The sequence below is a fragment of the Anopheles bellator genome, chromosome 1, assembly GCF_943735745.2.
Source record: "Anopheles bellator chromosome 1, idAnoBellAS_SP24_06.2, whole genome shotgun sequence".
Lineage (NCBI taxonomy): Eukaryota > Metazoa > Arthropoda > Insecta > Diptera > Culicidae > Anopheles > Anopheles bellator.
Window position 1 is genome coordinate 43934003 of NC_071285.1, and position 22324 is coordinate 43956326.

The 22324-nt window shown below is 46.4% G+C and overlaps 4 protein-coding genes across 4 annotated transcripts; 2 read left to right on the forward strand and 2 right to left on the reverse strand.

Moving 5' to 3' along the window:
* Positions 1–1921: 1921 nt before the first annotated feature.
* LOC131215672 (uncharacterized) lies at positions 1922–4594 on the forward strand. Its single transcript, XM_058210064.1, has 2 exons — positions 1922–2783; positions 2875–4594. The coding sequence occupies exons 1-2, from the start codon at positions 1922–1924 to the stop codon at positions 3975–3977; spliced, it is 1965 nt and encodes a 654-aa protein (XP_058066047.1). The 3' UTR covers positions 3978–4594.
* A 385-nt stretch (positions 4595–4979) lies between these two features.
* LOC131205635 (transitional endoplasmic reticulum ATPase TER94) lies at positions 4980–10031 on the reverse strand. Its single transcript, XM_058197822.1, has 5 exons — positions 9818–10031; positions 8773–8875; positions 6412–8448; positions 6183–6337; positions 4980–6110 (listed from the first exon to the last, which is right to left on the reverse strand). The coding sequence occupies exons 1-5, from the start codon at positions 9832–9834 to the stop codon at positions 6008–6010; spliced, it is 2415 nt and encodes an 804-aa protein (XP_058053805.1). The 5' UTR covers positions 9835–10031; the 3' UTR covers positions 4980–6007.
* A 1211-nt stretch (positions 10032–11242) lies between these two features.
* Positions 11243–12813, reverse strand: LOC131216099 (pleiotropic regulator 1). The gene is made up of 3 exons (XM_058210509.1): positions 12640–12813; positions 12438–12574; positions 11243–12375 (listed from the first exon to the last, which is right to left on the reverse strand). Exons 1-3 carry the CDS (start codon positions 12750–12752, stop codon positions 11243–11245), a joined length of 1383 nt encoding a protein of 460 aa, XP_058066492.1. The 5' UTR covers positions 12753–12813.
* A 135-nt stretch (positions 12814–12948) lies between these two features.
* Positions 12949–15920, forward strand: LOC131206955 (gamma-soluble NSF attachment protein). The gene is made up of 6 exons (XM_058199564.1): positions 12949–13164; positions 13232–13299; positions 13362–13672; positions 13737–14012; positions 14091–14276; positions 14342–15920. Exons 1-6 carry the CDS (start codon positions 13112–13114, stop codon positions 14399–14401), a joined length of 954 nt encoding a protein of 317 aa, XP_058055547.1. The 5' UTR covers positions 12949–13111; the 3' UTR covers positions 14402–15920.
* The last annotated feature ends 6404 nt before the right edge of the window (positions 15921–22324 follow it).

Consider the following 22324-nt stretch of genomic DNA (forward strand, 5'->3'; position numbering starts at 1 on the left):
TGGTGGAAGGCATTTTAAATCACGGTCTGTTACTTTCTCCGCTGCACAGAATATTCCGAGGGACAACTGGCTTACGTATTAGCAAGTGAGTTTGAAAGTGGCGGATTACAACAACGAACGAAAGTACGAAAGTTTCTCCTGACCCTGACTCTAGACAACGTAAATGAAGGACAGGTGCAACCCGCTGCACCTGCACGAGCAAGCACAGGTGACACCGTGAACCAACAATATTCTAGTCCTCAAGGGCTTCAAGTTCAACCAAACACCGTGAGCCGAGAACAGCAACCGAGTCTTTCGCAACCTTCGCACTATCAGTACCAATATCCGCCGCATCCACCATTTTACCAACAACCCGTGTATCAACCACCGCCCCAGTTTGCACCTACATCGAATAGACTCTCGTTTTCGACGCCGGTCAATGGACGCATTTCAGGTGAGCTACTTTCGGCGGGATTCCAGTTGGCACTAGAACCAAGAATTGACATTCTTCATCGAATCCGTAACGAAATATGTCTTGTTTGTTTCAGGTTCTGGGATTTTTGACGCTCTGGTGCTCTCTCCGGCACGACAGTTTGGGGAACTGATCGGAATTCGTACACGTACACGGTCCATAGGATGACTCCAAACCGTGTTGCGGACAATAAAAGAATATACAATATCAACGGACAATATCGGACAATAAAGGAACACAAAGCAGCCGAAACTCCGTCCGGAACTTGAGAACTCATCGCTGGACCCTCGGTAAACATGGGAGGGGTATGCACATTCCGAGTCGTTGTCGCTGTTATCATCTGGTTCGCTCGTAGGCTATTCCGGGACGACGGATTCATCATCATATCGGCACCGTTCGGACGGACCTTCGAAGTCTGGGTCTGTGCGACTCTCAGTGTCTTCCGTGTCCGACTCGCTGTCGATCGCTAGAACTTCAAGAGCTTGCTTTCGCTGCCGCCGTCTTCCTTCCATTTTAGATTCCATTTCTGCAGCAGCAGCAATGAAACCTTTGTGCGTTAGATTATTGCGTTCAACCTAAACAGTGCGTGCAAAACCTAAACCTACCACTTCCCACTTACTAAAATGAAGATATAGAAGAACGGATGATGGTTTTGAAAAGATATTTTCACGATATTTCACGATGTTGATGTTGCAAAATACGACGGATTGACAGGAATTGGTTTGATACGAGCTGAAGAAGCGGCGCCAATTTTCATTTGACAGTTCCACCACCGAACGAACTCTTGATATTTGAGTTTCGTTGAAAGGCAGAATGTGTAGAAACGCTTCGGAATTCGCCGCACCGCTGCTCGATCGGGCGAAGTGGGATTCGAGCAGCGCTGCGAGAATTCGAGCAGCGTGCAGCGCACGAGTCCGAAACGGTTGAACTCGAAAAGCGTTCGAGCACCGCCACCATGCTCTGCTCTAGAGCAGTTTTTATCACCTGCGGCCAAGGAGAGTTGTTAAATTGCCATTGTTTTCTTGTTGAGTACGGTAAAGAAGTGGACTGAAAGTTGTGTAGGGTTGCCTTCTTGGAATAATCTGATCCGGAACTCGGCGTGATCTGCTCAAATTAGGTAGTTCTTAAATGGTTCAAAGGCATTTCAATATCGAAGGTTTTTGTTTGTTTTCTTTCTGCTTTCGAAACAGTGGCTGTGAACAAACAGAATGAAGAAATTCAGTAACGAGAAAAGGACAGAATCGTAGTTCCGGCTTGTTTCCGTAAGTTTCCGTGTGTACGCTTTGTCGTAGCGGCGAATTGGTGCTTTTCGGAAGGCGCAAACTGAACGCTAGCTTAAGCCTTTCCGTGCGTGCCTTCATGTGTTGTCGCCGTGAAAACTGAACACTCACAAGGGGAATCTCGAAAACGCGAGTTTCAAACGTTCCGGTTTGTTGGTGTTGTCACAAGAATCCAGATCCAGCCACAAGAATGATTCCGGTCAAGCCCGTGTGCAAGAACCCGAAGAACCTCTTCTGCTTCGTGTGCGGCGAGTACACACCCTCTCATCACAAACGCTCGATCATGACAAGGCCGATGTTGGACGCTTACGAGGCATTCTTTCAGGAGCGCACCTCCAAGAGAAATTATCCTTACGGACCACCTTCCGTCTGCAACGTCTGCAACAATATCCTGCTCCGGTGGAAGGAAGGATTGCCGACCCCGACGTGTTTCAAATTCAGCGTTCCGATGCTCTGGAGCCAACCGACCAATCATGCGGTGGACTGCTACTTTTGTCTGACGCGCACCATCGTAACGGATGTTAGTCGCGCTGATGGATTTAGCAAGAAAATGGCCGTTAAGTACCCGAGAAATCTGAGTACCGCAAAGCGGCCTGTTTACGTGGTGGCTCACACAATGCCGATTGATTCCGACTGCCATCAAGAGTCCAAAGAAATCGCACCGGACACCAACAAGATGGATGAATCGAAACAAACAACAAGACCGACCGCCACGCTAAGGGCCACGAGATCTGCGATCGCAGCTGCCTCTGCCACGAATGTTGCTGCGACAGCATCCACCGTAACACAGAGTCCAACTCACCTGAATGTGGTTAAAACCCTCAACACCCGAAGCAGTCTACCGTCGATGAGCATCGGAATGACGAAGGGCACATTCGCCAAACGATCGGCAACCTCATCGGCCGTTGATACCACTACGGAGGAACCCAAAAAACCACGCATCTTGCGCCACTCACTACCAACTACTAACATTCAAAAAGCTGTCACAAGGGATTCTCCAGAACTGATTTTACTAACCCCCGAGAAAATGCCTGTTTTGTGTAAAGAAGCCGGTACGTATTGCAGAATCGTCATGGGACACCCGAATCGTAGGCTTTCAAACAGAGTGACTTTATTTGTGGTCTGTTTTTCTTTAACCTTCAGAGTCATCACCGTCCCCCAAGAAAGAACCAATACTGACTATCGAGATCGATGACGATGACGATAATCCTGTCGATGATGCGAACGGTGAAGAAGTTGACGAGCCGCAGCAACAGCAATCGGAACCGGAACCGAAACCGGAACCGCAACAGAAGTTTTCACCACCAGCGCTGTCGCCACCGCCGTCACCAAAGGCGTCACCCCTGCCTTCGCCATCGCCGCCACAAGGACAGCAAATCCTTCCTTCGCCGGAGAAATCAATGGTTGTTGTTGACACAAACCTAATCCGTGTGATGCAGACAACGCCGGCGGTAAAAAAAATCGTTACCAACGCCACCGACACTACGCTAGCTGCGAATGCAGAAAGGTGCACCAGTACCGTAGACGATAATAGCCCGTCTTCGCACGCGGAACCGCGCAGGATCGTTGTTGCCAACGTTAACGGTATAACGGTGTCCAAAACGGTGTTACCGAACGAAAAAACTCCAACGAAAACAATTAAGGTAATTCCGACATCACCGACCAAGATGGTGCGAATTGTCAACCGGATCGTCGCCACCAAAAACATCACCAACATCCCCACCGACACGTCCGACAGCAGCACCACGGACACCGTTGACAGCACCACCCAGAGCTCCTCCAAACCCACCAGCAGCCCCAGCGTCAGCCTGCACACGGAACCCCATCGCATAACGCAATCGGAACTGATAATTTTGCTGCGCGATCTTGAGCTTCCGCGGGATAAATCGGCCATACTGATCGATCGACTCAAGCGCTGGAACCTGCTGGCCGATCGACTTGTCGGCCGCTGTCGCCCGGCTGCATCGGACACGACCCCGGTATGGACACCTGTCAAGACCGACTTCCAAATCGGTCGTTTCAAGCGGGTGACATTGGAAATGCAGCCCACCTGCACAAAATCACTCGACTCTGTTCCGCGCCCATCATGCTCACCAGGGGCCAGCGTCACGCCTAGCACCAGACTGCATCCAGTACCAAAACGCATGGTGCTACCGAAGGTTCTCGTCGCAGGTCAACATCAATCAATCGGCGGAGCAGGAAACCGCCTTGAGAAACCGCCGGAAGCTCATGTATCTTCGCTCTGATAGCATTGTTCCGAAACTTCTTGTGTTACGATCTAAAACAGTTAAAACACTGTCCACACGCCAATAAAATGACACCAACCGGGAATAAGGCGTGCTGTAGAATCAATTATGATCAATTATTTGAGAGACCTTTTCTTTTCAAACTTATGCGACAGATTTTTAAATGAACACCGAATTCACAATAAAATAGGTCATAGAAACAAAAGTAAACAATGAGAAAATAAACCGATATCGTTTGGTATATTCTACCATGACACAGAAGTTTTAAACGCGCCTTTCTGCCGGACGGACACAGAAAGTGCAGTGGCACGTCAAACAGAGTTTCACATCTAAGCAACTATATTAATGTTTTACATAATTGTTACTGTACATATTGCAGAATTTGAATATTAGCTTAGGTTTTAAGAGCAAACTTCTGACTTTCAAAACTCCTTAGGATGTAATCTCGTGAATTATGTGAGTTGATTTTGATCGCAATCAATTTCAACATCATTTCACTCGAAAATCGTTTCGCGCGTTATCAGCAAAGGATTTAGTTACTTATGAGCTGTAATAGCATACTTGTTTCATAATTTGTGTTATTCAAATTGCTGAACTAAAGGTAAGAAAGACAAAAAATCGCCGTCTCTTCGCTAAGCATGCCAACAAAAACATAAAACACAAGTAGATGTATTTGAAATAAACGAATAGCATTTTTAGCTTAATGAGCAGTATTTGTGAGTCTTGCCAAGTATGAAGTAAATGTAGTATGGTGACTTTGATGAAAGAAGCAATAACGTCTGAAGAACGAATGGTCAAGGTTCCACGCCACAACAAGATCAAGTAGCACTCGAGAATGGCGTTACTGGGGCAACAAAAAGTCCAACCGTCCAACCATTTACTGAAAAAACATGGCGTTTTCGTATGAAATAAACTTTGTTTTGCGACCAACAACAAAAAGGGGTTGGAAAGAATATAAATGCATTTGAAAGATAAACAACTGATTCCTCATTTCTGTGGTTTATTTTAGTTTTTTTGTGGTTTATTTCTCATCCACTTCACTTCATCTCATGTTTTATTTTTGTTTCCCGTAAAAATACAATTTTAAGATGTCAGCGGGCTTACTTTATCTTGTTTTTCATACCATCCTAAAGAATAAGAAAACTATTCCACACACAAGAGAGCCGGACTGTGTAGAGACCGACCGAGGGGTAGTGGCCTGTGGCGGCGTTCTTCATCGACACCGTGTTCCTTCACCTTCACCTCTTTTACTTGTCTTCGTTTTGCAGGAGTGCGACACGGTCAGAAGAGAAAACCTTCCAGAAACTCTTCCTTCGTTACACTTTTTGACAAGGGGACCCCACGTAAAGTTTCGCTCAAATGAATGACAAAGATGAAGATAATTTATTTCTACTACGACAAATACGATTACACATAATTCCCCGAAATGAGAAATCGGACAATGGAAAAGGAAAAGACCACTGTGTGAAGAAAGAGTGAATGCCACGGTAGAAAACAAGCAAAAACGCATTTCAGTTAGTCGCCGTCCAGCCGTTTACTTTTCAGTCGAGTCTTTTGGGACAAGCCATCAGCGTCGCGGGCAGATAAAACCTAGGATTGACCGTTATGTCGCAGTTTCTATTGTATTTGCGTTATACGTTGCTGCTACCAACCAGTCTATTGAGACAGACTCAGCGGGCTGATAGGCTATGGACCCGTCGATAATTTAGATTCGCGCTCGTTGTTACTACAGCGTAAACGTCGTATGTTGTTCAAATTTGTATTGGAATTCAAGATCAGTAAGACACCATACAAGTAACTTACGAAGACGGAAAGAGAACGGATGGATCAAAAAAGAATTGCTCAGAAGGATGAAAACAGAAAAGTTTCACTTGTGTGGCTAGAATGATGGAGAAGTAGGTGGTCTATGGAAAAGTCTCACGGTAGAGCAGGTTGCTGGCCGGAGCAACGATGTTTCCACCTAGCACCAGTAGCTAACCCACTCTCAGTTCGGTCAGACGAACGAAGGCTGCAAAAAACTATTAGAAAATCTAACTGTAAAGATCGTCGTCCCCATTGTCGCCTGGATTATTGCTCGTCGGTTGTGACGATCCTTGACCCTGAGCACTGCTGTTACCCTGGCCGGAGGGGAACCTGAAACCACCAGCCCATGATTAAATACGAATACCACAACACGACGCCAAGAACGCAGGATCGCTCACTTACCGGAAGTTGGTGCCGAAACCGCGAGATTGTTGCAGCGTTTGGGCAAACATTTCATACTTGCGAATGTCGTTGTCGGAAACCGATCGACGGGCAAACTTCATCGCTTCCTCGAAATGATCACGCGTAATCTCTGGCACCGGATCCTCCTCATCCATCTGTCGAGTAGTGAAAGAAGAAATATGCAATGCAACGCCACCTTCCTTAAGCTCCCAAACAACACGACACTTACGTCCATCGCCGAACTCTGGTTTGCCGCACGGTCTCGCTCGCGTCGAATCTCCGCCTCAATCGCCTGACGGATCGCGAGCTTACAGGCACGCTGACAAATTTCCGTCAAATCAGCTCCCGAAAAGCCTTGCGTCACCTTCGCGACGTAGTTCAGATCGACGTCGTCGGCCACGGGGCTTTTGCGCAGATTGGCACGAAGGATCGCTTCGCGCGACTTCTCATCCGGCAGCGGAATGTAGATCAACTGATCGAGACGGCCGGGGCGCAGAATAGCGGGATCGATAATGTCCGGCCGGTTAGTGGCGCCGATGATGAACACATTCTTCTTCGCTCCCATACCATCCATCTCGGTCAGAATCTGATTGATCACACGATCGGCGGCTCCACCGGCATCGCCCACGTTGCCACCACGCGATTTCGCGATGCTGTCGAGCTCGTCGAAGAACAGAACGCACGGTGAGGCCGACCGTGCCTTGTCGAAAATATCGCGCACGTTTGCCTCCGATTCGCCGAACCACATCGTCAGCAGCTCTGGACCCTTGACAGAGATAAAGTTCGCCTGGCACTCGTTGGCGATGGCTTTGGCGAGCAGCGTCTTACCGCAACCGGGCGGTCCGTAGAACAGCACGCCGCGCGATGGTTGCATGCCGAACTTGAGAAATTTGTCCGGATGTTCGACGGGGTACTGCACCAGTTCCTGCAGCTCTCGCTTCACGTTCTCCAGCCCACCAATGTCGGTCCACGTTGTGTTCGGCACCTCGACGACGGTTTCGCGCAGCGCTGATGGGCTCGACTTGGTCATCGCGTACCGGAAATTCTCCATCGATACGGCGAGCGAGTTCAGCACCTCGGCATCGATCTGGTCGTCCTCCAAGTCGATCAGATCCATCTTTTCGCGGATTTGCTGCAGAGCAGCCTCCGAGCAGAGCGAAGCCAAATCAGCCCCGACGTGACCGTGTGACTCAGCAGCAATCTGCTCGAGGTCGACATCTTCGGCAAGCTTCATGTTTTTCGTGTGAATACGTAGCACCTCCAGTCGGCCGGTCGCGTCCGGAATGCCGATGTCGATTTCACGATCGAAGCGCCCGAAACGACGCAACGCCGGGTCGATCGAGTTCGGTCTATTGGTCGCGGCCATCACGATCACGTGCGAACTCTTCTTCATGCCGTCCATCAGCGTAAGTAGCTGAGACACGATGCGACGTTCCACCTCACCGTGCGTTTTCTCACGCTTCGGAGCAATCGCATCGATCTCGTCGATGAAGATGATCGCGGGCGAGTTCTTCTCAGCCTCCTCGAACGCCTTCCGCAGGTTGGACTCCGACTCGCCTGCCAGTTTCGACATGATCTCGGGCCCGTTAATCAAAAAGAAGAACGCGCCAGTTTCGTTGGCCACAGCCCGGGCAATCAGTGTTTTACCCGTACCAGGCGGACCGTACATGAGAATACCACGCGGAGGTTTCACGCCGATGGCTTTGAACAGCGACGGATGGCGCAGAGGCAACTCAACCATCTCCTTAATCTGTGCCAGCTGCTTCCGGCAACCGCCAATATCATCATATCCCACAGCGTTCAGCGTTTCCTCTTCCTCTTCGCGCTTAATCGGATTGCCCTCGCAATGGATAACCGTTTCCGGTGCGACGATACAGTACGGTGCCGGATCGGCCCCGACCACCTTGAACTCCACCGCTCTCATACCACCACGCACGATGAACGTGTCATCCTTGTGGATCGGACGGTACGCCTCGAGGAAGTATGGCTTCAGGAAAACATCGAACATGTTACCGGTCAGTCCCTCGACCGTATCGTCGATCGGTAGGATGTGGACTCTCTTGCCATACTTTACGTCCGGGCAAGATTGAATCATCACCACGTCGCCGAGCCAGACGCGCAGGTTGTTACGCACAACACGGTTCATGCGAATCTTCTCGTCGGGACAGTTTTCATCCGACAGCACGATGCAAACCGTTTCCTTGCGCCGCTTGCCTTTCAACAGTACGGTATCGCCCCGGAACAACTCCAGTTCATCCATTTTTGCCTAAAAATTTCAACAAACATTACGAATTGGTTAACGGTTGGCTTGTTTTCCTCGACCTAAGTAGGCTTCCGGAGACTGTACAGAAGCCAAGGGATATGTTATCTTTCTTATTGTTTCGGGCGATGGACGAGCTTATATTCTTCAAATGTTTAATGTTAATAATTTATTTTGAAAAGCCGATTGCTTTTGAAACATGGGAGATGCACTACACCCGAAACAGCCCTCTCTAAGGGAGGTCACTTCTTATCGCAAATGAAATGTTGCCACACATGAACAGCTCAACGCAATAAAGCCCAGTTCAGAAAAATGAAAATATTTACGTACCTGTGACAATGAAATAACCGAATTATCATCGTTGGCGGCTTCATCGACGATCAATCGGTTCGGCCGATCCTTGCGCTTCAGGATGGCGGTTGCCAAATCCTCACTGATTCGGAGAAGAAAGAGCAGAATTAAAAACACATCGTTTATTAGTTTTACCTCGGTTTTGAAACAAAAACATCGCCATCGCAGAGCACCTGGTTATGGGTTATGCTTCGTGAAACCGTTGTGCTTGCTCTGGTGGCACATAGGGTTAATGGCCCATGGTGTTGGGAATAAGATGTATGCATGGCGTACGCGGCAGAGAGAGAAAGAGAACGCCAGACACAACATGATTTGGGCATTTCTCGTAATTCCCTTTTTCGCGAAAGATCCATTTCAACCAGAAACCTGAATCAGCAGGTAAGGAACAAACCACCCTTCAAGAGGATCCGGATTACGAGCGAAAGAGTACCAAGTAAAGCTGCAATTCTTTATCAAATATTTTCGACAGTTTCACGAGACAAACTTTATGTAGAATTGATTCAAAATATTCATACGTACATACAGCGTTAATGATGGTTACCAGATCTTGATTAAAGTAACACTTTATGTAATAAAGACCTGTTTATACAAATCACAGCTATTCGGGGCAAATGCCGAGCGCTGCTCCATCTTCTTTGTACAGCTTCCCATGTAAAAGACTGACGCAACGGTGAGGTCCTAGTGTTAGGCTTTGCTGATAAAATAACTCATCCCGAAGCGATCATAGTTGTTGAGAATCGCAACTTCTCTATGACCAAGCAATTATGTCGAGCCTTACTTATCGTGACGAACAAAAATTGAATTCATTTTCCCATTTGTTCAGCATGTACAAACACAGGTCCACATACATGCACACACACACGAACGCCACACATTTGAACGCACAACTTCACCCAATGGAAACCGATATGTGGTTCACTACATTTCTTGTTTCGATTTCGTTGTAAAATCTCGACCCATTTCGTCCCGCTCACACCGCATTTACTGCCGGTTTTGACTAATCCTGCACAAATATCATACTCACTTCTTGCTGTCGGCCATTTGAAGAGTAGAAACTCTTTGTAAACCTTTCGAAATTGGGCTTTGCGGAGCGAACGATGTGGCTGAACACGCGCACTTTCCACTCCCCGTTTTGCTGTATGAACTCTGTTAAGCAAGCCGGGGCCTGCTGAGAATGGTTAATAATGGTCTCAATAATCGTTAGTCAAGCGATTTAGCGATTTCTTTTTGCGTTTGGTCGAGAAAGAATGACTGGCGAGAAAGCGGCTATCAAATAAATGTGTCAAATGTCTGGCATCTGTCAAATAAAGACTGCGTGTCTTTATTTGACAGATTTCAAATCACAATGTGCTATAAACCCAGGTGCTATACGCTAACGGTTGCTATATTCCAACAGTTACCAACAGCGGTCGTAGGGTCAAAATCAGGAAGAATTTCCTGCTAAGGACGTTACCGCAGACGGGAATGACTTCAATTCTTGCTTTTTGGAGCCGGGTCCTTTAAAAGACGGACAAGTGGTTCGATTTGGTAGGGCGACGAAAGACCTCTTTGCTGTTTTTGGATATCCCCTTTTTTTCTTTTGAATTATACAGGCGTTTGGCAGTAATAGCCGATATTTGCCTCTTTTTGGATATCCCCTTGGTCAACAAAGGGCGTTTCAAGTCCATTACAGGTGCATAGGGTTGAATAGGGTTGAATACGTACGATACTTTGGACAAAATGCAGTCCAGAGAAAAGTATGAATTAAAGGATGTGATCTGTAAACTGTGCCTAATTTCGGTGGGCATTTCTGGAACAGCATTTGTGCCGCTCCCCGAATCCTTTGAACCTTAAACCGAACAATGTTGGCTTCGTTGGCCATGGGGGTTGTGGGTTTTTAAAGTTACCTTTAGTTTTAAGTTAGGTTAGCAGGATTAGTGGAGACAGGACAGATTAGTTAGTGGACGAATACTGAGAATCAAGGTCGAGGCGTTTAGTGCGAAGAACAAATAGAAATTGGGAAAGGTAGAAAATATTATGAAAAATGCTGTAATGTAAATATAACGTACAGTGCAATGTTGAAATATAATATAATTAATGTATAATTATATGAGCAACGCAGCGTTACAAATACAAATTAATTTTACGCTAGTTTTCACGCCTCATGTAGCCCCTCAGTTCCACTTCGGTTTTTACGGAAAGCGAATAACATTTCGAAACGTTGTAATGTTCCGCGGAAATCGAAATTGGGCGAGTAAAACCTTAAAAATGCCGCACAGCCATGGGAAAAATTAAAACCCGTAAAACTGATTTGGAGCAGGTAAAGACCGCTCGGCGGTTGTAACCGGATTAAGTAAGTAAGTAAAACTGATTTACACAAAATTAAATGAAATGTATTACTTTGGACAATCCCTGCCTTTTTTTATTCTTATCATAGAGCGCGGCTTTTAGTAGTTTACACTCGTCTCTCTTAATAATTTCTGCGTTTGATGATTTCGGGCCGCCAGTTAATCGGATGGGATTCTTCCGTTGCTTCGTCATCCTCTTTGTAGATCTTGATCGTCTTATCGGCCTCGGTTGTAATCAACCGTGATCCGGATTGGTCAAAAGTCATTGAAAAAATGCCCGCTTCGCTGTCCATCGAGCCCGGTTGCACGGCGGCTTGGAATCGCTGGAAGTTGTAGCCCGTACGCCAGTCCCAGAAGAACATTGTGCCATTGTCACCTCCAGACACCAAGACTCCCTCCGGGTTGACGGCCATGCAGTTCACGATGGAATTGTGACCACCGAGATTCTGAATGAAATTGCCCTCCGGGCAGCGCCACTGCTTGATATTGTCGGGCGAGGCCGATGCGAACATGTACAACGACGGGTGCAACACGATCGCACGGACACTCTTTTTGTGGTTCGTGAGCGTGCACATGCTTTTACCTGAGGCAAGATCCCACAGCCGCACTGTTGAATCGTGGCTACCGGTAATAATCTGCGGGTTGGCCGCCTGCGTCACAACGCTCGCGACCGTGTTTGTGTGGCCCGCCAGTGTGTGGATGTTGGCCTTTGTGCGCATATCCCACACACGTGCAGTAGAATCCCGCCCGGCAGTGACTAGCACATCGATCGTCGGATGTAACGACATCGTGTAGACGGCCGACAGATGCCCGTGATAGTGCCGGATGACTTTGTTGTACTCCAGGTCCCAGCATTTTACTTGGCGGTCTTCGCCGCAGCTGAAGAGGTACGGATGACGCGGACTGACTGCGAGTCCCCGAACGGTGCTAACATGCCCAGTAAGCGATAGTTTCAGCTTTCCACTGGCCAAGTCCCAAATTTTAATCACTCGATCCGCCGCTCCCGTAGCAAACCATTCATTGCCTGGCTCCACTGCTACACAACGGACCCATCCGAGATGGCCGGAAATGACGCGACAAAGCTTCCACGGTGCGTGCCACTTTGGTTTCGGTATGGTAGGTGCCTTTTTCGGCAGTATTTGAACCGCACTCGAAGTGCTCTGCGATGTCGGTGCTGCGGCCGGCACCATGGCCATCTGGGAGCTTACTCCTTCCGCAATACCTCTATCCTGCTCTCCGGCGGTTATGGCTAGAACTGTACCGAAGAACAAAATGTTAGTAAAGCACAACCCGAGCTTGGGCTCTTGCCGGTCTTACCAACATCCTTCGCTACTGCAGCTCCATCGCTTCTGTCTCCGTCGTTCCTCTTGGCGGCCAATGCCTTAGCTTTGGCCGTACGATCGAATACCAATCCATACGTATCGTGGGCCTTGATCTTGTACTTTAGCTTCTCACTGGAAAGGTGCAAATACCGTAATGTCTCACCGAAAGCATCATCTTTTGTCGATTATGTACTTACAGATTTTCGTCAACCTCCGGCAGCATCGATTGATTGGCGACGAAAAAATCGTGGGTACGCTTGAGCGAACGGAACACTAACGTGTGCACCGAGTGCCGCTGTACTTCTTCCATGGGAACAAAATATCTACGGTTTACTACTGCACTGAACAATTTCACAGTTCGCTTTAGTTTAGTATTGTGTTCGACAAGCGCGCGTTGTTTTGCTGAAAGTAAACAATGGTTGACAGCCGACGTAGCACAGTAGAACAGTTTTCTGCAGCCTCTTTTTCGACCCTACTTCTCTCACACAAAGGCGTGAACTGTCGTACGAAGGGCGAGAGTGAAAATTTTATATCAATAAATTCGATTGTTGTTCGCTAATATAATAATATTATATATCACTATTTTGGGCGTATCTTCGTGAGTTCGAGTGCGACTGTTATCCGTCGAATACTTCGCACCAGCCCTTGTGCTTCAATTTCAAAAGAAAAATGTCCAGCAAAATCGAGGAAGCGCAAGAGCACATCCGCCAGGCGGAGAAATGGTATGTTGTTAATCATTGTCCTTAACATTTCTACGCACACGAGTGTACCTTTTCATCTAACGCACAGCCTGAAAACGTCCATCCTGAAATGGCGTCCGGATTACGACAACGCGGCCGAGGAGTACAACAAAGCGGGTGAGTAATCGTGGCGTAATGTTTGCCACAAACGCGCTAACTCTCGTTGGGTCTCGTATCAGCCACTTGCTTCCGCAATGCTAAATCGCTCGACCAGTGCCGCGATTGTCTGATGAAGTCAGCCGATTGCCACCGACAGAACCGGGCCCTTTTCCATGCGGCCAAGTGCCTCGATCAGGCCATTCTGATATGCAAGGATATGAACAACCTCGGCGATATCCGGAAGCTGGCAGAGCGTGCGTGCCATTTGTATCAACAACACGGTTCCCCGGAATCGGGAGCTACCGTCCTCGACAAGGCGGCAAAGATATTGGAGCAAACGCACCCGGAAGATGCCCTTCAGCTATACAAGCAGGCCGTCGACGTAGTTACGGTGCGTAGTGAAGTGGGCCTGTTATTCGGTCGTGTTTTAATGTCTCGTTTCTCTGGAACTGCAGATCGAAGACTCGACGCGTCAGGGGGCCGAGTATGCTAGTAAAGTGGCCCGTATTATGGTGAAGCTTGGCATGTATGATCAGGCAGCCGATGCCATTAGGCGAGAGATCGGCTTGCATCAGCAAGTAGGGTCAGATGGCGCCATAGGACGGCTGGCGGTTGCGCTAGTGCTGGTTCAGTTGGCTCGCGGTGATTACGTGGCTGCCGAGAAGGCTTTCAAGGAGTGGGGCAATTGCTGCGATAGCGCCGAGGTGCAAACATTGGAATCGTTGTTACTGGTTGGTATTGGTTTTGGAGAAAATGCGACATTGCACCGCATAACGTACACATGGGCTCTATGGTTGATTTTCCCGCAGGCGTACGATGACGAGGATCCGGAACTAGCCCAGCGGGCTCTCTCTTCACCCTTCATACGCCACATGGACGTCGAATATGCTCGGTTGGCACGGGATTTACCACTCCCGAAAGGTATGTCGGTTGCGCCGAAGGCAAACGTTATCGAAAATGCGACCGCTTCTTACATTTCGCCGAATAGTGCCGATGTGAGTATGGATGGTGGTTTCAGTCGTGAAGCGTTGGCATTTAATAATATGTTTTTATCCCAAAGACATCGAAACCATCAACGGGCCCCGTTGCAGAAGACGAAGACGAAGGCGGTTTGTGTTAGTACGTCTTTCCAAAAGTGGCCGCCTATACTACGGCACCGTTAAGAGTTGTGTGATAAATATGCTTTTATTAATATTATCATCATTATGATTACGATTACGGAACACCTGACAGAGGAACTATGATTAAACTTGTTGCTGTGAGGTACGTGCAAGCTTTATCTGCTATAGCGTATTACAAACTGCAAAAATAACTACCTAACGTTCCTTTGAGATTTGATTTTTTTCAAATGTTTTACAATCAAAGTGTAAAATCCATATGCTGCAGTTTTCGGCACCGTTGAAAGTTGAAACTGTTTATAGACTGATTTACAAACAAACTTCGTACCTTGTTTTCCTACTGCAGTCGAAAATGTTTCGTATTTCGGAATATTCGGAAACTTATAGTAGATGGCAAAAGCAAACCAAGGTTCGCGTTATTTAGACACAAGAAAAAGAAAGTAAGATGTGAAAACAAAGTGCAAAAGCAAACGAATATATCCATCATTAACTACTTATGTAAAGGAAATGCTTCAAAGTATGATTTGAACAGACAAACGACAAATGTCGGCAAAAAGTCAAGCATTTTGTTTTAAACTGTGCGCAAAAATGTAATTAAATAGTCCCTGTATGATGTAACATGTAAGCTAAATCTGCTCAGTAAACTGCTGTATGCAATTTTTCTTCTCGAAACGAAAGCAACTCACACGCGTCCGTGCATCTAATCGCGAGCATCCACAATAAATGCGACATTAACATAAGAATGGAGAGCCATTCGAATGTAAGAGAAAAGCAAAATGGGAGAAACGAAAGCAAACTGCAATGTTTAGGCCACTCCGGACAGCAGAGTTACATTGAAAGCAAACAAAAAAAATTAAATCCCGTTTATGATAATGGCATTGAATTAGTGTGTGAAACATATGAGCTATCAGCCGTAAACACTCCCCACGTTCTCTCTATCCCGTTTTCCCACTAGCATCCCGCAATCAATGAAGTTATCAATTATAAATAGATAGAAAGAAAACGTGCAATGCAAGTAGCGAAGATGCAAAGAATATTGTTATCAATCAAACCTGTTGTAGATGAAATATTTCAATAAAAGAAAAAAAATCGAAGAAATCAATAAATCAAAGGATAATCCAATTGGTATCGCTGCGAGGAGAGCTGAAACGTGTGAATGAAATGCAACTGGAATAGAACAGAGGTGAACGTTAGCAGCTAGCGAGCCTTTTGAGCAGCAGACACTACACGTTAAGAATTAACACGTTGTTCATCCATTACGGCAAATCGTAAACATATTCAGTGCCACGATTCGATGGTGATAACTAACGAAGATAGCGAAGCTTGTACAGTACATATAAATATTATCCCTTGTCTAAGGTAAACCGCATTTCGTTTCGTATTTTTAGCGACCGCAATTTATTTAACCTCATTAAGATAGATTTTGTCCTCCACCAACTGCATTGTTTTTCTTACTCCCTCATGGGTAAACGGTAGAACATCTATTTATTGAATAAAAAGTGTTCAGTCCTCATAATGTTATTCATAACTTTAGTTTCATTTTTGAACAAGCGGTAATTCAGTTTTCGGCTAGGCGCGAAAACCACAACCTCAACCTGTACCTTATGTTCCTTGGCATTCAAGTCACGATTGAAGCTGATTCGCATCTAAAGTCGAAATAAGACAAACAATTGAGAGACGTCGCCAATTTGCAGCAAATTTGTTATCGCCTGTTATGAATTCGGTTTACATATAACTAATTGCGCAGGTCGCTTGTGGCTCACCGCCTCCGACGGGGCCTCAGTGACATGTTTAAAGTTCCAAAACGCTGGCGCTATTTTACTCTTGAACGGTGTGGCTGATTGATGTGAAAAAGAAAAGAAAAGGAATCATGTTGTTCTAATGGGACAGGTCACAATTTTGCGTATCATCGGAAAAATTCAAAACGTTGAATGCAATGTTCGGCCTCAATTTTGCAGCCGAAACGAAGCGGTATCGGCTAAGGTGCTGCGAAAGAATGAAGACACGGAAAATGGCTAAAATCTTCAACATGTTATAAAAATTTGATCGTAGTGTTTAAGATATAGAAAAATTCTGCTCCAGAGAAGAAAAAACAAATAAACACTTTGAAATACACACGCAAGGCGCGCGTAGTTCGTGATTTTTTTTAACGTTGCCTTTATATGCTACGACGCATTCTCAAATGAGTCTGAGAAACATTTGGATTGACCATAGGTAAGCACGTTTTAGGTGTGAATAAATTGTTTTGCCATCGTAACATCTCTTTGGGCACCAAAGTTTTATGCTTACAATTACTCACTGCTGTCTCGGTTGTGTGCCAATTCCTCTGTGTTTCCTACGGACGGAGTTTTTATCTCATTTGGCCAACATTCAGACCAATTCTTGGCCTGCAAACGAAATTTATGTTAGCGAATCATTGCGAACTCCGGATTTTAAATTTTCAGCATAATAATATGCGCTACATGCTGAACGGGTCTTTCCAAGCTTCTTCCGTTATAATCCTCGTACCTCATATACCCCCAAGAAATAATTTCAAAGGTAATGAACTTTCGTATTGAACGCGCGGGATATCTGATTGGGACTGGCAGATTAAACAACCTGCAAAATATCCCGATTGCGATCAGTCGTGGCTCAGGAAGGATTTTCGAAACGGGAAGGATCGACGATTATGCCCTCAACCCATCAGATTCCATTGTTTCTTGGATTATGGATTTTGCCGGACTGAAGGATCATCTTATTTTAAATAGGTCTTTTTAAAGATGATCGCTGAAAATTTCAGTCAGTTCAGTAGAAAATTTCAGTTTTTAGTTTCAGGGTAAAGATATCTCGCATTATAGCTCCTTTTTCAATGGTTAGGATCCCATCACGGTGTTGGGAAAAAAGTATTTGCAGTAGACGATGATGCATATTGATCCTTTCCGGATTAAGCATGATCGACCGAACTAAAAGTAATCCATTTTAATAAGGGCATAAAATAGTCCTTATACAGAAATAATAACCTTTGGGCTGATTCTTAGAGATAGGATAAAAACATCAATCTGGGCCTTATGCACGCGGATGTCTGGTTATGTTGGTATCAGGAATGCTCAGTCAAGTCAATTAATTTTCATGCCTCAAATGTCGTTTATACTACTGCTCCAGAACCGACAAAAAACCAGAACCAACCACAATCACAGGCAACCTCGTAGGTCGTACAAATAAATCTCATTCAATAATGATGAAGAACGCATTGGCGGCTTCTATAGCGCCAATGTTTGTTATGGGAATGGGCAGCAAAAGGGATAGGACGTGGACTGTGGTTGAGGGAGCAGAAGGATCAACAAATCACTAAGATGCATGATGCTCTAGGCAAACGAGCAGAGGAGCAAACATAGAGAAGAGCCCATGGCGGACCATCAAAAACGGGAAAACGGACCGCGATAATGGTTGATGATGGAACGAGCGAAAACACATGAGGCAACAATCACAATTCGATCACCAATACATCTCCCAGCTCCATCCACCTAACAGCATGAATGAGCCGTTGCTTACTACTTTGGTGGTTCATACAACCATATCATACTTATGGATATGATTTTCAGTAAGTTCTAATTCTCATAAAAAAATTAGAAACTAATATAATTTTTCAAACGAATGTTAGATGAATTTAAAATTTAATGTCAAAGCAAGCGTTTAGCATTAAAAAGAAACGAAGAGCAACTATGCTGCCAACTTATGCTCTGGCCTGATTAAACATGTACCACGATGCTAACAAGGAATACCGAGAGTTTTGGACCGATGTTTAGCAGGACCCTATATAGTAACAAAGAACGATCTCGATCGTGAGAGGGAGAGAATCTCCCGAAGAAAACCAGATTCCAAACGCTATCTTGCCAGCTGACGAGTACGCGAGAGAAGATCTCCTCGATCGCGATCATGTCCGGAGAGAGAGGCTGTTGCGCTTCGGTTGTGTTAGTGAACGCCAGGCAATCGCTACTCCATTCAAGAATAAATGGAAGAGAAAACCTATGCTGAAGAGAGCCTGCATCGGTTAACACGGAGTGGGACGCAAGTTTTGAAAACCCGTTTTCAGTTGGAAACGCAGCCGGATTCGGTGCAGGTCGGTTTTTTCTTTCTCGCGTGGCGCTATCGAGCAACAGGATGCGACGGCGTTGATTGGGTTTTGGCAAAAGAAACCTATCACAATCAGAGATCTTCCAGGATCTTCCAGCTACAAACGGATCCAGGAGCATAGATCATGGATCATGAGCAGCTTGCTTCGTCCGAATAGATGTGATACGGTTGTGTTTCGATCGTGTGGTGCGCGATTCTCACGCAAAGCCATTCCGTTTGGCATATGCCAAAGTGTTGTTGCACATTCTCGACCCGAAGGTTGCATTGTGAATTACTTCTGCCTGTCTGTGGTGCCAAGTGGTGAGTTTGTGCGTAGTAAATAGGTCCAGGGGCAGCCCTGTGCCCTTCCCCATACTTTCAGAGCGATCGGAGAGGAATGTCCCACCGCCACAACATTTCTCTGGATCGGTTTGTTGCTTCGAGAACCCAAACGATTTGTGCTTGATTAGATTGTGAAACCAGCGAGGGAAACATAGCCCACAGACGTGTTCAACAGGCACATCACCGGAATGAGAAAGACGGCCGTGCCGCGATGCGACACAGTGTGATCTAAATTAAATCAACTAATTAAGATAGACGCCCGTAAACTGTGGCGGGTCTGGTGTCTTGGCATCGTTCCAAAAAAGGGTTACCCATCCGCCCGGGTGTCTGTTTCGGCGTGCCCTGGACTTGGGGTATGGCTTCGCCAAAGTTTAGTGCCTTTTTATGCTGTTTGCGTTTTGAAGAAAGCTACAGCTCCGAATCTTCACCACGGTCCGCGGCCCTGTGCCGGCATATGGCGAAAGGGATGAGGTCCCCGTTAAGGCTACCATAAATTGGGTAGAGTGTGTTTGAGAATAGCCAAACGGAGGCGGTCATCTGAGTTCCCTAGCCGCAGATCGGGTGAAACGGAATGCCGAAGAAAGATATGCAACAAAGGATGGAAGGCAACGGGAGAAAAACGTCACATCACAAACATCTTCAGCATCTTTAGCATTTTCTTGGCGTCGACCCATGGTTCTCTTCAGGTCTACCTGACCTGAACTTTTCCAATCCCGGCCGGCTTTTGCACAGTTTTCGTGTTTAACGTTCTGCTATCGGTGACCGTCGTAAAGTGTGGAACCCACGAAAGCGTAGTAATTCTACGTATAAGTTCACAAGGGAGGGAAAAACGAAGTTGTCTTGTACACCGCTCCCAACTTACGTGTGACAAATCCGTTAAGATCGAGCCTAAGAGGCAACGAGAAGAAGTTTGAAAAGAATTATTGGGAGAAAGCGAGCCACGGAGAACACAATATTAAGATAGTGAAGAAGAAAGCAAAACGGAAAACGCAAATAGGATAAACACTCCGGACGGTAAGGATGGCGACGGGCTGATCAGTTGCAATGGCTTGCGAAAGAAGCAGACCGTTTCAGTGCACGCCTGGGACAGTTGCATTTTTTTCAGGTGGCAGGTCATATTGAAAGAATTCATGAGTGTTTCGTTTTATATTCCTCTCATGAAGGGATTTTGGCTCTTCGTCATTTCTTTACTGTTACCTCCGCTCCGTACCATTTTGCAGGATGGAAGCAAAATACTCGCAAACGGGACTTTGTAAAAAAATGTTCATGCCAACTAAGTTTAGAATTTGGGGTTTTATTTCAATCCACCTGCACCGAAGGTTCTTTCAAGCAAAGGGCCTGAGGATGTTTTCCCAGGCTTTGGTGCATCTTTCCCCTGAATGGTTATTATCCTTTTTTATAATTTATATGGCACACATTCCATTAACTACTCGTTGGAAAGCGGTGGCATGATAAGAACAGGGATCTAATGATGAGTTGTGAACGATTCTCCGGAATCTTTTCGTACTCTCTCTAAAAACCTTCTGAAACGAAAAACGTTCACAGTTGTAGACAATCTCCACGAATCCAGCACAGAGCACCGCCAGAGATCATCTGGTTTTTAACTGTCGCCAGCGCTTTACATGAACAGTTCAATTGGTTCTCGACGCGTATAAGTGGATTCAGTGATCGCTTTCTCGGAGATAGCCAGGATAATGGAGCTTTCCATTAGCTGTCGACAATCTAGAATTCATTAACCGTTTGATTATTTACTCAAGATGCGTGCATCGCGTTGGCTGGTAGGTCTGGCATTCGTCACCAGCCCACAGGAAGTGGGAAATGAGCCATGAAATGAAGTGTTTAAAGGCGAGGTAGCGAAGGAAACCCAATAAATACCTTCACAAGATTTCACTGTTCACACACATTGATCGTGTCGCCCAAAAGATCCTTCCGTCGTTAAACTTTCCGTTTCGTTAAGCCACACTGGGAAGGAAAGCAGAAGTACTGAGCTGCCGTCTGGGACGTCTGGCAACGAAACACGCAACGCTCCGGCTTATGCAGAAACCATCGGACGCGCGTCACGTTTATGCTGCGTCTAATGATCATAATTAGGCACGCAATTCTTCGTTCCGCGCACGGTGCCACTAAACCATTGCCACGGGCACCCAGTGGAACCGTCGACTGAGAAGTAGGAAACAGTCACCCAGAGTTGCGTTCTGGATTGTTACGCATCGTTCCCCTGTGACGGGTGTCTATTTATTTCTATTTCTTCGCCTTCAACCACGAAGAAAAACATATTAATAAACATAGTGCAAAAGTTCCATTCCATGTACAACACATGCCATCTTTGCCCCGACCAGTTTTTGTGTGGAAGTAGGTAATTGTTTCAATTATTTTGTAATTCTCCACCACCGTAACGGATCTTCGGATCCTTGTCCATCGTCGTAGGTTTTTTCCTGTGCTCAACCGCTGGACCCCAGACACGACACGGGAGCCTTACGTAACGTGCCTCAAGGAATGCCAAGGAGTAATTACAACCGGTCACCATATAATGAGCGCCTGTTGCCGCGCGATAAGGAGATGGATTGAAGAGGCGAAACAATCGGGGAAACGCAAAAAGGGGTCTCGATAACACTCTCGCGTCGGGCTTCGGGTACACAAGTCAAACAACATCAAACTACTGGCCGGTCTGTAAGAACAAAGTGTACGAAGAAGTAGCGAAAAGGTTACGATGTTGCGGTCGCTGGGGAGCTCCGGCGCAGGGATGGTAGACGGTAGACGCAGCTCTTGGGGCAATTGCGATTTATTTGTGCACCGACATCGCCCTGCACTGCGCGCTTGAGCGTTGGTTATTGAAAAAGAAGTAAAATCTTGTTTGCGGTTTACCCGCCACCCGATAGAGGGGCGGACTCTGGCGGTACGCTACATTTAAATATGAAAATAATGCCGTGCGGCGGGTTGCGGGCACCGTGACCGGTTCGTATGCACGCGCAAAATGCATCCAGGAGCCGTTGGCCACTGTCGTGCTGCCGTGTAGATTGGAACCCCTATACTTGGTTACAAGTTTTTTACTATCTTCTTATATATTAAAGCAACATGCGAACGGCAATTGTACGTCCAACCGTTTATCAATCAAATCATATTTAAATATCGGTGCAGGTTTTCGTCGGTTTTGATGGTCACCGTATGAACAAATGCTCTGGTACAAGTGTGAAAAATTATTACTTTCGGTAATACTAAACCCGCAACTATGACCGTGGCGCGGGACACGATAATTCCGATGTGCAAAGTGACGCGAGAGAGAGACCGTGCATTGCTTCGCGAAACAAGACCAGTTTGTCAGCGCAGAACATGACAACGTCGGCGAAGAGATGACGACGACGGAGCTGCTCCCTTTTCCGGTTCTTGGTGCATCCTTCTGCTCCTGTTGATAGGCGAGACGAATGGTGCTGGCAAGCTAAATTATATCAACAAACGTAACAGCGCACACGTCGCGGTCCAGGGCACCGCGG